Below are 16,976 nucleotides of genomic sequence, written 5' to 3' on the forward strand. Positions count from 1 at the left end.
AAATCCTAAAACCATGTGACAGACGACAGGATCTCAGGTAATTCACAGAGGTACTACTGTGTATGTGTGTGTGTGTGTGTGTGTGTGTGTGTGTGTGTGTGTGTGTGTGTGTGTGTGTGTGTGTGTGTGTGTGTGTGTGTGTGTGTGTGTGTGTGTGTGTGTGTGTGTGTGTGTGTGTGTGTGTGTGTGTGTGTGTGTGTGTGTTTGTGATTGCCAGAGCCTCTTGTTGTTACTGGATGTGATGAAGAGTCTTAAGCCGATGATCCTTCTTGATCAAATAGAGACTGATACACAGGGAGGGTGAATTGTTGCATGTGTGTTTTCCCTCTGAATATGTTGCTGTGTGTTTGTGTGTTCTACAGTGTTTTTCATTACATAACATCTTACAACATACTTGTGTTTATGTTAACATTTTTGTAACCTTTCAGTGCTCCAGATTGGGCTTTATTTTGGGCCTTGGGCATCAGCAGGATCTGACATAGTCATGTGTGTACATGCGTGCGTGTGTGTGTATGTGTGTGTGTGTGTGTGTGTGTGTGTGTGTGTGTGTGTGTGTGTGTGTGTGTGTGTGTGTGTGCGCCTGAGTGTGTGTGCGCGCTTGAGTGTGTGTGTGTGAGTACATGCATGTGTGTATGACTCTGTCTAGGAGGAACGTGGTACTTACCCTACTATAACAATGACAAAATCTAGCATGTTCCAGCCGTTCCTTACGTAGGAGTTCTGATGCATGACTAAACCATACGCTATGATCTTCAGAAAGGTCTCTATCGTAAAGATGATCAGGAAGGCATATTCTACTGTTTCCTGTGGGGAGGGGGGGAAAGAGAGGGTGAGAAAAAAAAGAAGAAAAAAAGACCATCACAGATGTGAATAATAACAGTGTTTCCCTTAGATTTTCTTTCAGCAGCGGTGGCAGAATTAGCGAAGGTGGGGGTGTGGTGAGCGATGGCGGCCATAATTTACAATATAGAGGAAACAGTGCATAAATAAAAACAACAAATACTCTTTAAAAGAAAGAAGTCTGATTGGTTCATTGTGCAGTAAGCAGGAAGTAATGGTTGAGCCAACAGATTTAAACTGTACTGGGGAAGAGAGAGAGAGAGAGAACAGATTTAAACTGTACTGGGGAAGAGAGAGAGAACAGGTTTAAACTGTACTGGGGAAGAGAGAGAGAGAGGGGACAGGTTTAAACTGTACTGGGGAAGAGAGAGAGAGAGAGGACAGGTTTAAACTGTACTGGGGAAGAGAGAGAGAACAGGTTTAAACTGTACTGGGGAAGAGAGAGAGAGAGAGGACAGGTTTAAACTGTACTGGGGAAGAGAGAGAGAACAGGTTTAAACTGTACTGGGGAAGAGAGAGAGAGAGAGGACAGGTTTAAACTGTACTGGGGAAGAGAGAGAGAACAGGTTTAAACTGTACTGGGGAAGAGAGAGAGAGAGAGGACAGGTTTAAACTGTACTGGGGAAGAGAGAGAGAACAGGTTTAAACTGTACTGGGGAAGAGAGAGAGAGAGAACAGGTTTAAACTGTACTGGGGAAGAGAGAGAGAGAGAACAGGTTTAAACTGTACTGGGGAAGAGAGAGAGAGAGAGGACAGGTTTAAACTGTACTGGGGAAGAGAGAGAGAGAGGACAGGTTTAAACTGTACTGGGGAAGAGAGAGAGAGAGAGGACAGGTTTAAACTGTACTGGGGAAGAGAGAGAGAGAGAACAGGTTTAAACTGTACTGGGGAAGAGAGAGAGAACAGGTTTAAACTGTACTGGGGAAGAGAGAGAGAGAGAGGACAGGTTTAAACTGTACTGGGGAAGAGAGAGAGAACAGGTTTAAACTGTACTGGGGAAGAAAGAGAGAGAGAGGACAGGTTTAAACTGTACTGGGGAAGAGAGAGAGAGAGGACAGGTTTAAACTGTACTGGGGAAGAGAGAGAGAGAGGACAGGTTTAAACTGTACTGGGGAAGAGAGAGAGAGAGAACAGGTTTAAACTGTACTGGGGAAGAGAGAGAGAACAGGTTTAAACTGTACTGGGGAAGAGAGAGAGAGAGAGAGAACAGGTTTAAACTGTACTGGGGAAGAGAGAGAGAGAGAGAACAGGTTTAAACTGTACTGGGGAAGAGAGAGAGAACAGGTTTAAACTGTACTGGGGAAGAGAGAGAGAACAGGTGTAAAGGCAGTCATTGTTGTTCTCCCCCTTAGACGAGAAGGAGCATGGATAGGACCAAGATGCGGATTGAGGGAAATAAGCCATCTTTTAATGACAACAGCAAACAAGACACTACAAAACTACAAAACAACAAATGTGACTAACCTTCAACCGTCCATGTGTGGACACAGGAACAAACACCCACAAAACCCCAGTGAAACCCTGGCTGCCTTAGTATGACTCTCAATTAGAGACAAACGATACACACCTGTCTCTAATTGAGAATCATACCAGGCCGAACACAAAAACCAACCTAGAAATACAAAACATAGACTGCCCACCCAAAACACACGCCCTGACCAAAAACACATACAAAAACAACATAAAACAGGTCAGGACCGTTACAGAACCCCCCCCTCAAGGTGCGAACGCCGGGCGCACCAGCACAAAGTCCAGGGGAGGGTCTGGGTGGGCAGTTGACCACGGTGGTGGCTCCGGCTCTGGACGCTGTCCCCACACCACCATAGTCACTCCCCGCTTCTGTCTTCCCCTTCCAATGACCACCCTAAAACTAACATCCCCTAAATAAACAGCCAGCACCGGGAGAAGGGGCAGCACCGGGACAAGGGGCAGCACCGGGACAAGGGGCAGCACCGGGACAAGGGGCAGCACCGGGACAAGGGGTAGCACCGGGACAAGGGGTAGCACCGGGACAAGGGGCAGCACCGGGACAAGGGGCAGCACCGGGACAAGGGGCAGCACCGGGACAAAGGGCAGATCCCGGCTGAGGGACTCTGGCAGGTCCCGGCTGAGGAACTCTGGCAGGTCCCGGCTGAGGGACCCTGGCAGGTCCCGGCTGAGGGACCCTGGCAGGTCCCGGCTGAGGGACCCTGGCAGGTCCCGGCTGAGGGACCCTGGCAGGTCCCGGCTGAGGGACTCTGGCAGGTCCCGGCTGAGGGACTCTGGCAGGTCCCGGCTGAGGGACTCTGGCAGGTCCCGGCTGGACGGCTCTGGCAGGTCCCGGCTGGACGGCTCTGGCAGGTCCCGGCTGGACGGCTCTGGCAGGTCCCGGCTGGACGGCTCTGGCAGGTCCCGGCTGGACGGCTCTGGCAGGTCCCGGCTGGACGGCTCTGGCAGGTCCCGGCTGGACGGCTCTGGCAGGTCCCGGCTGGACGGCTCTGGCAGGTCCCGGCTGGACGGCTCTGGCAGGCCCCGGCTGGACGGCTCTGGCAGGTCCCGGCTGGACGGCTCTGGCAGGTCCCGGCTGGACGGCTCTGGCAGGTCATAGCAGGACGGCTCTGGCAGGTCATAGCAGGACGGCTCTGGCTGGTCATGGCAGGACGGCTCTGGCTGGTCATGGCAGGACGGCTCTGGCTGGTCATGGCAGGACGGCTCTGGCTGGTCATGGCAGGACGGCTCTGGCTGGTCATGGCAGGACGGCTCTGGCTGGTCATGGCAGGACGGCTCTGGCTGGTCATGGCAGGACGGCTCTGGCTGGTCATGGCAGGACGGCTCTGGCTGGTCATGGCAGGACGGCTCTGTAGGAAGGAGAAGGAGAGACAGCCTGGTGCGTGGTCTAGGCACTGGCTGCGCTGGAGAGGAGGAAACAGCTGGAGAGAGAACCCGGAGAGACAGCCTGGTACGGGGGGCTGCCACCGGAGGACCGGTACATGGAGGTGGCACCGGGTCTACCGGACCGTGAAGGAGGACACGTGCTCTTGAGCACCGAGCCTCCCCAACCCTACCAGGTTGAATGGTCCCCGTAGCCCTGCCAGTGCGGCGAGGTGGAATAGCCCGCACTGGGCTATGCAGGCGAACCGGGGACACCACCTGTAAGGCTGGTGCCATGTACGCCGGCCCGAGGAGACGTACTGGAGGCCAGATACGTTGGGCCGGCTTCATGGCATCCGGCTCGATGCCCAACCTAGCCCTCCCAGTGCGGCAAGGTGGAATAGCCCGCACTGGGCTAAGCACGCGTACTGGGGACACCGTGCGTTTTACCGCATAACACGGTGTCTTACCAGTACGACGCCTTCTACCTCCACGGTAAGCACGGGGAGTTGGCTCGGGTGTCCTACCCGGCTTTGCCACACTCCTCGTGTGCCCCCCCCCAAGAAATTTTTGGGTCTGACTCACGGGCTCCCAACCGCGTCGTCGCGCTGCCTCCTCATACCAGCGCTCCTGGGCTGTGGCTGCCTTCTTCTCCTCCCGCGAGCGGCGATTCACACCAACCTTAGCCCAGGGTCCTTCTCCGTTGAATATTTGTTCCCAACTCCATTCCTCTTCTCCCCATTGCTGTAGTTCCTTTTCTCTCTCCTCAATCCGCTTGGTCCTGTTGTGGTGGGTGTTTCTGTAAAGGCAGTCATTGTTGTTCTCCCCCTTAGACGAGAAGGAGCATGGATAGGACCAAGATGCGGATTGAGGGAAATAAGCCATCTTTTAATGACAACAGCAAACAAGACACTACAAAACTACAAAACAACAAATGTGACTAACCTTCAACCGTCCATGTGTGGACACAGGAACAAACACCCACAAAACCCCAGTGAAACCCTGGCTGCCTTAGTATGACTCTCAATTAGAGACAAACGATACACACCTGTCTCTAATTGAGAATCATACCAGGCCGAACACAAAAACCAACCTAGAAATACAAAACATAGACTGCCCACCCAAAACACACGCCCTGACCAAAAACACATACAAAAACAACATAAAACAGGTCAGGACCGTTACAACAGGTTTAAACTGTACTGGGGAAGAGAGAGAGAGAGAGAGAGAGAACAGGTTTAAACTGTACTGGGGAAGAGAGAGAGAGAGAACAGGTTTAAACTGTACTGGGGAAGAGAGAGAGAGAGAGGACAGGTTTAAACTGTACTGGGGAAGAGAGAGAGAACAGGTTTAAACTGTACTGGGGAAGAGAGAGAGAGAGAGGACAGGTTTAAACTGTACTGGGGAAGAGAGAGAGAACAGGTTTAAACTGTACTGGGGAAGAGAGAGAGAGAGAGGACAGGTTTAAACTGTACTGGGGAAGAGAGAGAGAACAGGTTTAAACTGTACTGGGGAAGAGAGAGAGAGAGAGGACATGTTTAAACTGTACTGGGGAAGAGAGAGAGAGAGAGGACAGGTTTAAACTGTACTGGGGAAGAGAGAGAGAACAGGTTTAAACTGTACTGGGGAAGAGAGAGAGAGAGAGGACAGGTTTAAACTGTACTGGGGAAGAGAGAGAGAACAGGTTTAAACTGTACTGGGGAAGAGAGAGAGAGAGAGAGAACAGGTTTAAACTGTACTGGGGAAGAGAGAGAGAACAGGTTTAAACTGTACTGGGGAAGAGAGAGAGAGAGAACAGGTTTAAACTGTACTGGGGAAGAGAGAGAGAACAGGTTTAAACTGTACTGGGGAAGAGAGAGAGAACAGGTTTAAACTGTACTGGGGAAAAGAGAGAGAGAGAACAGGTTTAAACTGTACTGGGGAAGAGAGAGAGAGAGAACAGGTTTAAACTGTACTGGGGAAGAGAGAGAGAACAGGTTTAAACTGTACTGGGGAAGAGAGAGAGAGAGGACAGGTTTAAACTGTACTGGGGAAGAGAGAGAGAGAGAGAACATAGTCCGAGGGACACTGAATAATAACATCTGCATAGTAAGCAGTAACTTACTTATTATGACTGTTATTGTTATTACTGTTATTGTTATTACTATTATTATTGTTGTTTATCATTCCAAATAGTAGTGGTATGGGTGGTAATGGTAATGATAGCAGTTTAATGATGGTGGTGGTGGTAGTGGTGGTAATGATGATAGTAGTTGTAGTACCGATGTAATGGTGAAGATGACCGTTATTTAGTTATAAGTTAGTTATAGTTTAATTTTTTATTTTTTTATTACAATGTATATTGTATACATTGTTGCTTTGGCAATATTGACACAATGTTTTTCATGCCAATAAAGCAGCTTGAATTTGAATTTGAATTTGAGAACAGATTTAAACTGTACTGGGGAAGAGAGAGAGAGAGAGAACAGATTTAAACTGTACTGGGGAAGAGAGAGAGAGAGAACAGGTTTAAACTGTACTGGGGAAGAGAGAGAGAGAGAGGACAGGTTTAAACTGTACTGGGGAAGAGAGAGAGAGAGAGAACAGGTTTAAACTGTACTGGGGAAGAGAGAGAGAGAGAGGACAGGTTTAAACTGTACTGGGGAAGAGAGAGAGAACAGGTTTAAACTGTACTGGGGAAGAGAGAGAGAACAGGTTTAAACTGTACTGGGGAAGAGAGAGAGAGAGAGAACAGGTTTAAACTGTACTGGGGAAGAGAGAGAGAACAGGTTTAAACTGTACTGGGGAAGAGAGAGAGAGAGAGGACAGGTTTAAACTGTACTGGGGAAGAGAGAGAGAACAGGTTTAAACTGTACTGGGGAAGAGAGAGAGAGAGAGGACAGGTTTAAACTGTACTGGGGAAGAGAGAGAGAGAGAGAGGACAGGTTTAAACTGTACTGGGGAAGAGAGAGAGAGAGAGGACAGGTTTAAACTGTACTGGGGAAGAGAGAGAGAACAGGTTTAAACTGTACTGGGGAAGAGAGAGAGAGAGAGGACAGGTTTAAACTGTACTGGGGAAGAGAGAGAGAACAGGTTTAAACTGTACTGGGGAAGAGAGAGAGAGAGAGAACAGGTTTAAACTGTACTGGGGAAGAGAGAGAGAACAGGTTTAAACTGTACTGGGGAAGAGAGAGAGAACAGGTTTAAACTGTACTGGGGAAGAGAGAGAGAGAGAGAACAGGTTTAAACTGTACTGGGGAAGAGAGAGAGAACAGGTTTAAACTGTACTGGGGAAGAGAGAGAGAGAGAGGACAGGTTTAAACTGTACTGGGGAAGAGAGAGAGAGAGAGAGAACAGGTTTAAACTGTACTGGGGAAGAGAGAGAGAGAGAGAGGACAGGTTTAAACTGTACTGGGGAAGAGAGAGAGAACAGGTTTAAACTGTACTGGGGAAGAGAGAGAGAGGACAGGTTTAAACTGTACTGGGGAAGAGAGAGAGAGAGAGGACAGGTTTAAACTGTACTGGGGAAGAGAGAGAGAGAGAGGACAGGTTTAAACTGTACTGGGGAAGAGAGAGAGAGAGAGGACAGGTTTAAACTGTACTGGGGAAGAGAGAGAGAACAGGTTTAAACTGTACTGGGGAAGAGAGAGAGAGAGGACAGGTTTAAACTGTACTGGGGAAGAGAGAGAGAGAGAGAACAGGTTTAAACTGTACTGGGGAAGAGAGAGAGAGAGAGGACAGGTTTAAACTGTACTGGGGAAGAGAGAGAGAACAGGTTTAAACTGTACTGGGGAAGAGAGAGAGAGAGGACAGGTTTAAACTGTACTGGGGAAGAGAGAGAGAGAGAGAACAGGTTTAAACTGTACTGGGGAAGAGAGAGAGAGAGAACAGGTTTAAACTGTACTGGGGAAGAGAGAGAGAGAGAGGACAGGTTTAAACTGTACTGGGGAAGAGAGAGAGAACAGGTTTAAACTGTACTGGGGAAGAGAGAGAGAACAGGTTTAAACTGTACTGGGGAAGAGAGAGAGAGAGAGGACAGGTTTAAACTGTACTGGGGAAGAGAGAGAGAGAGAACAGGTTGTTAATCCAGATAGACAGATAAAAGGTCTGTGAAAACAACATTAATGTAATTTATACGATGATCGATGATGATGGTGCAGCGCCACACAGACAGATGATTGTCGGGTGACAGGACATGAGGTCTGGATTAGTGCTGCGGTAACAATATACTCAACAAAGCAGGATGGCTTGCACAAGACACAGGACAGAAATGACTGTCATACAACGTGTTGCACAAAATCCCAGATTCTGTGACTTTTCAACACTATCGGCATAGCAACGCATTTCTCCACCACCAACCCACAACTCAGTGAAATCATCTAAGAGCACAAAGTCAACATCAGGAAATGCAATCTCCCGTTTGTTGCGTAATTCAAATGTTACCTGGGTAACAGCATGAGTTTTACACTTACACAGTAATAGTGGTCAGAGAGCATATCCCTTTATCTGGGAGAGATTTCCACATCAGTCAAACCGTATGTTCCTATAATTCAACAGCAGATTTTAAAGAGACATAAAGCCAGCCAGGCAGCCTCTGCTTCTCTGCCTCAATGTTGATTCAGTACAGTACAGGACGTAATGCTACTGATATTCACAGAGCAATAAAAGGCAGGCAGCCAGACAGCAGACATTTTCACACAGGGATTAGCTAATGCAGAGTAATACAGAGATAGAGCAAATTAACCTGTGAGGCTGATAGGATGACAACAATGTGGGTAAATAATCTATTCATACGATGAATAGCTAAATGGCTGTTCCTAGGCTGTCATTGAAAATAAGAATTTGTTCTTAACTGACTTGCCTGGTTAAATAAAGGTTCAATAAATAAAATAAAGAAATAAATGGATGGCTAGAGGAAGCTGCTTTCTAACAAAACAAGCATGCTTCACAGAGGAAACAAAAGAGGAATGACAAAGGACATGGAGAAAATGAGAAAATAGACAACCAGCTACATAAGTGTTATCCTCGTCCCCAAGAGAGAGCCGGCTGGTGGGTGAGATTACAGAAGTCTGGAAGAGGTGAGAAACCTAACAAGTGCTTAGAAATAAACCTCAGCCACCACACATCCAGGACATAGGTTTTCAACAGACACACACAGTAGTCTTTGAAGTGGGCAGCTGATGCATCTCCAAGTGAAGACCTTGTGGGGTCAGAGATTGAGTCAGCGCTAGCTGCTTCACACTCATAAGAGCTCTGTCATTGTGCATTCATTTGGATTGTAAACATCTCTCACCACACAACCATTGATTCAAAATATATGTTTATTGTAAAATGTAATGAGAACATTGGTTTAATCACTATTCAATTTAGTTGTTTTAACTACCAGTTAATCGAATAGCAAACAATGCAAGTTACGTGTTTCAAATCACCCTTAGAAGTGCTGAAAGTAATATGCTACAGTACTGTAAATTACAGTAGATTACAGTTTTCACATTGGGCAATACACTTACATTACCCAATAAAATTTACAGAAAATCTATCCAATGTGAAATCAAAAGTGTGATCAATCATTCATGCAAAAAACTATTTTATTTTTCAGATATAATTGCAACATAGGTGTACTGTCTGTAATCATATGTAAGAAATATAATTAAACAAATTCAATGAATAACTTTTAGCACGCATTCATTTGCATCAAGCCTGTCTTGAGCATTTACTTGGCCATAAATTCTCACCCATATCACAGTGAATGTCATTGTTCATGCAGCGCAGGAAAAACCTTTTGGCATGGAGAATCCAAGCTTGACATTGGTCCGCATTGATGTTGTCAGATGCCTCATCCATGGCCAGAAGGAGGGTGGTACGCTCAAGGGGATGGTGATTGTACACCTTCCACCTCCATGCGGAAATAAATACTCAATAGGCTTGAGGAAAGGAGAATATGGGGGCAGGTATAGGGTCACGAATCGAGAATGGGCCCAAAACCATTCCCGAACCACCTCTGCGTGGTGGAACCTGGCATTGTCCCACACAATTACATAGGTGACCCCTTCACCTTGATAAGCCTGATCAATTTCATTGAGAAACACAATAAGGTATGCAGTGTTGTAGGATCCAAGTAATGGCCTACATCCCACCACACCATCTTTAGAGAGAGCTGCGGACATGAAAATGCCCATGTCCACCTCTTTGACCTCTTTGATGGGGCCCGTGCCCACCTCTCTGAAGGGCCCCTTGCCCATGAGCGCTTTGATTTCTTCCTATCCCTTGCTGTCTATCCTGCACCATGTTGAAATTACAAGTGTTCACACACACACCCTTTTATACGGTGACCATTTGTGGGTTACCACTATGTGAAATCGATTAGGAATAACGAGTAGTCCTTATGTGTGGTTATCATGTATCATACATTACATTAAGATGTTTATACTTTACAAACACACATTTTACATCTGTAGTTCTCAAAATCCATATATAGTAGACAAACCAGTATAAAATCCATATATAGTAGACAAACCAGTTTAAAAACTATATATAGTAGACAAACCAGTTTAAAATCCATATATAGTAGACAAACCAGTTTGAAACAGCTTCTATCTCAAGGCCATCAGACTGTTAAACAGCCACCACTAACAATGAGTGGCTGATGCCAACATACTGACTCAACTCCAGCTCACTTTAATAATGGAAATTGATGGAAATTGATCAAAAACGTATCACTAGCCACTTTAAACAATGCCGCTTAATATAATGTATATGTATATACTGTACTCTATATCATCTACTGCATCTTGCCATCTTTATGTAATACATGTATCACTAGCCACTTTAAACTATGCACTTTTATGTTTACATACCTTACATTACTCATCTCATATGTATATACTGTACTCTATACCATCTACTGCATCTTGCCTATGCCGTTCTGTACCATCACTCATTCATATATCTTTATGTACATATTCTTTATCCCTTTACACTTGTGTGTATAAGGTAGTAGTTGTGGAATTGTTAGGTTAGATTACTCGTTGATTATTACTGCATTGTCGGAACTAGAAGCACAAGCATTTCGCTACACTCGCATTAACATCTGCTAACCATGTGATCTGACAAATACAATTTGATTTGATTTGAAATCTATATATAGTAGACAAACCAGTTTAAAATCCATATATAGTAGACAAACTAGTTTAAAATCTATATATAGTTGACAAGGCAGTTTAAAATCTATAGGTTTACCAAACGGTTAAGTGATTAACCGTTAAGTGCAGTTGGATTAAGTGATGGTCAAATGTATTTAAACAAATGAGAAGAGAATCATATGAAAAGTATTGTGAGCATTGCATTGTGAAAGGCAATTACTTTATATGAAAGGTATTTCTAGATAAAACACTGATTAGGTTTGGTGAAAAAGTTACTGTGTGATTTTGTGTGTTGTACTTAGTAAATTGAAAATCTGCTTAAAGTTTGAAAAAAAATTGCCTTTTTGATGATCTGTTTTGAGTTTTGTACTAAGAGTTGTGAAATTTACTACATACTTGTGAAAATAGTACCAGAGCGATTAAAAAAATATGTAACTGCTTGAATGTGTGTCCCCTCCCTCACCCCTGTCCCCTGTGTTTATTTTGGTCTGAAATGTCCCCTTTTGTGCTCTGTCAACAGCTGACAAAGCAGACCTGCCGACTACTTCTTTAATAATCACGTCTGAATGAAGGCACTTAGTAGAGCTCTGACGCTGTGGCAGCCACGTAGGCCAAATCCACCCTGCTGCTGCCTTTGTGGCCTTAAGTCACTATGTGTGTGTGTGTGTGTGTGTGTGTGTGTGTGTGTGTGTGTGTGTGTGTGTGTGTGTGTGTGTGTGTGTGTGTGTGTGTGTGTGTGTGTGTGTGTGTGTGTGTGTGTGTGTGCGTGCACCTGCGTGCCTCCCTCCTACAACCACCTGCTTTGTAACAGAACAGACATGGAAGGGGAAGGGCCTGAAGAGGAGATATTACAGGTGACAAAAGAGACAGAAGGTGTAATCAGGAGTGGGAGGAGGGGAGCAGCATCTCTCACTAGAAAGCCATTGTGAACAGCCAGCCAACAGATGGAACATCAGTTAATAGTACCGCTGAGATTTATAGAACATCAGTTAATAGTACCACTGAGATTTATAGAACATCAGTTTTATAGTACCACTGAGATTTATAGAACATCAGTTAATAGTACCGCTGAGATTTATAGAACATCAGTTAATAGTACCGCTGAGATTTATAGAACATCAGTTAATCGTACCGCTGAGATTTATAGAACATCAGTTAATAGTACCGCTGAGATTTATAGAACATCAGTTAATAGTACCGCTGAGATTTATAGAACATCAGTTAATCGTACCGCTGAGATTTATAGAACATCAGTTAATAGTACCGCTGAGATTTATAGAACATCAGTTAATAGTACCGCTGAGATCTATGAAACATCAGTTAATAGTACCGCTGAGATTTATAGAACATCAGTTTTATAGTACCGCTGAGATCTATGAAACATCAGTTAATAGTACCGCTGAGATCTATGGCACATAGTTAATAGTACCGCTGAGATCTATGGCACATCAGTTAATAGTACCGCTGAGATTTATAGAACATCAGTTAATAGTACCACTGCGTAGAAATCCAAAGAGGGTGGCCAGCAGAGATAGGTGGGATGGGCTGAGGGAAGCTGATGGTTGGGATGTGGAATTGGAGACAAGTGGGAGTGGAGTTGCTGGGCGGGGATAGAATGACGCTCAAAGACAAAAGTAAAAAAATAAAACATAATAAAAAGTGACAGTGAGGGGCAGTGTTTTTACAACTAATGCCGGTTTGCTTGGGGCTGATGCCGTTCAGGTGTTTGTACACATGTATATACACACAATCTCATTCAAATTCACACATGTGCACATACACGGACACACATACATGTAAATAGTGCAATACATGCACTCAAACATATTCACTTGGTCTTGCTGTTATGATTTTAGTTGCCCTTGATGTCTTTTGTTTTTTGCATTGTTCTTTTCTGTTTTCCTTTGTCTTTCTCTTTTGTTCATTTAGTTGGTTGTTGGTGCATGAGGGGGTCTTGGGGGTGGGGAATGGAATTATTATAATATATATATATATTATTTTTTTATCTGTACGGGGGGCTGTGGGCGGAGAGGTCTTGGATGGTTGAGGGGCAGCTCTTGGGGAACTGTGGGTGGGATCTTGGAGGGCTGGTGGCCTGGCGGTTGGGGGCTCGGACCAGTGGCTGAAGGATCGCTGGTTCGGGTCCCCGTTTTTGACCTTGTGGGAGATCTGTCGACGTGCCCTTGAGCAGGGCGTTGACCCTGGTTGCTTCTGTGTGTCGCTCTGGATGTGAGTCTGTTAGATTACTAATGTGATGTAGTTGTTGAGCGGCTTCACTGCAAGTATATTGTATGTTTCAAATATTCAGTATATAAATAAAAAATTATAGTACTGCTGAGATTTATGGAACATCAGTTAATAATACTGAGAAGAGAAGAGCGCCAGTGTGAAAACAGCTCCAGTGTGAGAACAGCTCCAGTGTGAGAACAGATCCAGTGTGAGAACAGCTCCAGTGTGAAAACAGCTCCAGTGTGAGAACAGATCCAGTGTGAGAACAGCTCCAGTGTGAAAACAGCTCCAGTGTGAAAACAGCTCCAGTGTGAGAACAGATCCAGTGTGAGAACAGCTCCAGTGTGAAAACAGCTCCAGTGTGAGAACAGATCCAGTGTGAGAATAGATCCAGTGTGAGAACAGCTCCAGTGTGAAAAAAGCTCCAGTGTGAGACCAGATCCAGTGTGAGAACAGCTCCAGTGTGAAAACAGCTCTAGGGTGAGAACAGCTCCAGTGTGAGAGAGCCAAGTGATGATGAGGGCGTGCCAAGAGGTTGAACTCTTCATCCGTTGGTAGTGGATGAGATGTTTCCCCTAATGTAAAGCACTTTAAGCACATCATTCAGTAGAGTGGAATAGTATCCTAAAATACTTCCGAAACAGGTCCCTGGTAGCCACTGTGACTGGCCAAATCACAGGATGAGAGTGAGGCATGACCCAAACCACTGTCAAAGGATTGCTTCATTTAAAAAATAAAAAAAATTAACCGTTATTTAGCTAGGCAAGTCAGTTAAGAACAAATTGTTACTTACAATGACAGCCTAGGAACAGGGGCAGGGGCAGAACAACAGACTTTTACCTTGTCAGCTCGGGGATTCGATATAGCAACGCTCTAACCACTAGGCTACCTGCCGCCCCATTGACTTTGGACTACTAGACCATAAGATTAAATCCCCACATTTGGGTCCAACCCTAAAGTGACGTTTTTGGATCCAGTCCACTAATCAACATCTTTGTGGTGCTTTTGACTAGTCTGGTCGTCATCTGTCTTAATACATGGTAGGCTACGTTCTCCTTATTAAGGAATATACTAAACTCACTGAGGGTTGGCATTATGGGTTTGCATAGAGAAGACTCTAAATGGACTTATGTTTCAGTTTTGTCTCACAACGTAAACATTAATTTATTGAGTACATACATTTGAAGTCGGAAGTTTACATACACTCAAATAGTATTTGGTAGCATTGACTTTAAATTGTTTAACTTGGGTCAAACGTTTCGGGTAGGCTTCCACAAGCTTCCCACAATAAGTTGGGTGAATTTTGGCCCATTCCTCCTGACAGAGCTGGTGTACTGAGTCAGGTTTGTAGGCCTCCTTGCTCGCACACGCTTTTTCAGTTCTGCCCACAAATTTTCTATGGGATTGAGGTCAGGGCTTTGTGATGGCCACTCCAATATAGAGGTCGGCCGGTCGGGTCGTATTTATTTATTTTTTTCACCTTTATTTAATCTTTATTTAACTAGGCAAGTCAGTTAAGAACACATTCTTATTTTCAATGACGGCCTAGGAACGTTCTGCCTCGTTCAGGGGCAGAAAGACAGATTTTTAACCTTGTCAGCTCGGGGGATCCAATCTTGCAACCTTACAGTTAACTAGTCCAATGCTCTAACACTGATTACATTGCACTCCACGAGGAGCCTGCCTGTGAATGCAGTAAGCTAAGGTAAGTTGCTAGCTAGCATTAAACTTATCTTATAAAAAACAATCAATCAATGACTGTCATTGCTCCAATGTGTACTTAACCATAAACATCAATGCCTTTCTTAAAATCAATACACAAGTATATATTTTTAAACCTGCATATTTAGCTAAAAGAAATCCAGGTTAGCAGGCAATATTAACCAGGTGAAATTGTGTCATTCCTCTTGCGTTCATTGCATGCAGAGTCAGGGTATATGCAACAGTTTGGGCCGCCTGGCTCTTTGCGAAATAATTTGCCTGAATTTTACGTAATTATGACATAACATTAAAGGTTGTGCAATGTAACAGGAATATTTAGACTCATGGATGCCACCCGTTAGATAAAATATGGAACGGAATAAACATTTTGTGTTCGAGGTGATAGTTTCCGGATTAGTCAAAGGTATATGGTTTAGAGAGAAATAGTCGACGCGTTATAATTCCTGTAATAACTTGCGGCTGAACTTGACAGGAGTTCCTTCGTTATTTTACCGTTCATGTCTTCCATAGAGAATGTCTTGATCTACTTCAAATAATGTCTGTGTTTCGTGCAGGCTTAAACCGCCTCGACGTTTTGATACCCGTGTAAATCTCACTAGGATAAGGTAACGTTTGTCAACATATTTTCATAAATCCACCAAAAAAATTATCTTCGCTTATATTTAGCCAATATTGATCAGAGTTACCTTGTCCTATGGATATCTACACAGTTATAAAATTGGCAAGGCGGTGTAAGCCTACATGAAACACAGACCTTATTCTAAGTGAATCTAAAAATATCCTATGGAATAAATGAAGGAACCGCTTTTCAGATTTTGCTAGAAGGTGTCATGGGAATTATGACTCGCACTATGGTCGTCAATTCTTACCATGCCCATTATTAAAATAGGATTTCCTGCATATAGAAATGACAGTTTTTGTTTTCAACATTCACAGGTAAACAGACACAGGTAGAGTCCTGAGGGTTGTACCCATGGGACATGGAAAAGGAACATAGAGCACGACTCTCTCAGTGAACTCTTTCTGAACCCAAACCCTCTACTTTTCTGAGGCATCTAAATTGAACCAATCTAAATTGAATTGAGGACTCAAATAAAACATCCAGTCCTTGCTACAACAAATGAATGATTGATGCTGTAACCAATTTATTTACACCGCCAGGACAATGTTCTTTATCTCTTTAGTCTTGTAGTGTTTAGTGTAGAGTGTTTGTCTTTTGACAGGGAAGGAGAGGGAGCTCTCCTAATGTACAGTCCATAGCCCAGTGACCAGTACAGGAGAACGTCACTCTCCTAATGTACAGCCAATACCCAGTGACCAATACAGGAGAAGGTATCTCTCCATCAATAAATGGCTGTCACAAGTGTCATCTTTCAAGGGCAAGTGAGAGACTGAGGGAGAAAGTGCGAGATAAATATTTGTGTGAGAAAGAGAGATAGAGAGAAGAGATAGAAAAAACGAAAGTGAATAAGAGATGGAGGAGAAAGACTGGAGGAGAGACACTGGAGGAAAGACACTGGAGGAGAGAGAGCAGCTGTGTGAGACAGAGAGTGTGCTCCTCTCTTCACTGTAATCCTGTCTGTCACCCACTTCCCCTGCCCTGGCCCCCAAGGCCTGAGCTGCTCAGATCACTCATCATAATCTAGCTATGTACACAGAACAATCTATCATCCCACCAAATAAACCAATAACTCAACATGGCAACATGGAGTTGACAGATTGATGATTCGTAATAATAATAATAATAATAATGTGGTGGGTGCGTATATTTGTCCAATTTCACACATGTACACGAGTTAATTAAAAATGTGTTTGTTGCATATCCCAAATCCAACCTCGGAGAGTTGGGTAATGGCCAGGGTCTCCCATTATCAACTTTGACACTGGAGAAATTAGGTCTACGCGTCAAATTGCTCCTAAGGGCACAGCCAGATGTTTCACCTTGTCGGCTCAGGAATTCGAATTTATGAACTTTCGGGTTACTTGCCCAACGCTCTAACCGCTAGGCTACCTGCTACCCTGTCTGTCTATTCAGGTGGACAGAGGTGGAGCCCCCTTCGATCCCAGGAATCAATCCAGAAAGTGAATTGAAATTCAACCTAAGAATGGATTGAATTGAAAACTGAATTGACCCAAATCCTGACAGGAAGTCTGGATTGGAAAGATTTCAGTGTCCTCAGTGTATCTGAGGTATCCTCTGTTAAACTGTGGGTG

At 44.6% G+C, this 16,976-nt stretch overlaps 1 protein-coding gene across 1 annotated transcript in view; it reads right to left on the reverse strand.

Annotated features, from left to right (window-relative positions):
* The window catches only part of LOC120061615 (voltage-dependent L-type calcium channel subunit alpha-1D-like), a 111,233-nt gene that overhangs the window by 62,315 nt on the left and 31,942 nt on the right, over positions 1–16,976 (reverse strand). The window contains exon 4 of the mRNA XM_039011520.1: positions 665–804. Within this exon, the coding sequence (XP_038867448.1) occupies positions 665–804 (140 nt within the window). The remainder of the gene's footprint in view (positions 1–664; positions 805–16,976) is intronic.

The sequence above is a fragment of the Salvelinus namaycush genome, chromosome 16, assembly GCF_016432855.1.
Source record: "Salvelinus namaycush isolate Seneca chromosome 16, SaNama_1.0, whole genome shotgun sequence".
Lineage (NCBI taxonomy): Eukaryota > Metazoa > Chordata > Actinopteri > Salmoniformes > Salmonidae > Salvelinus > Salvelinus namaycush.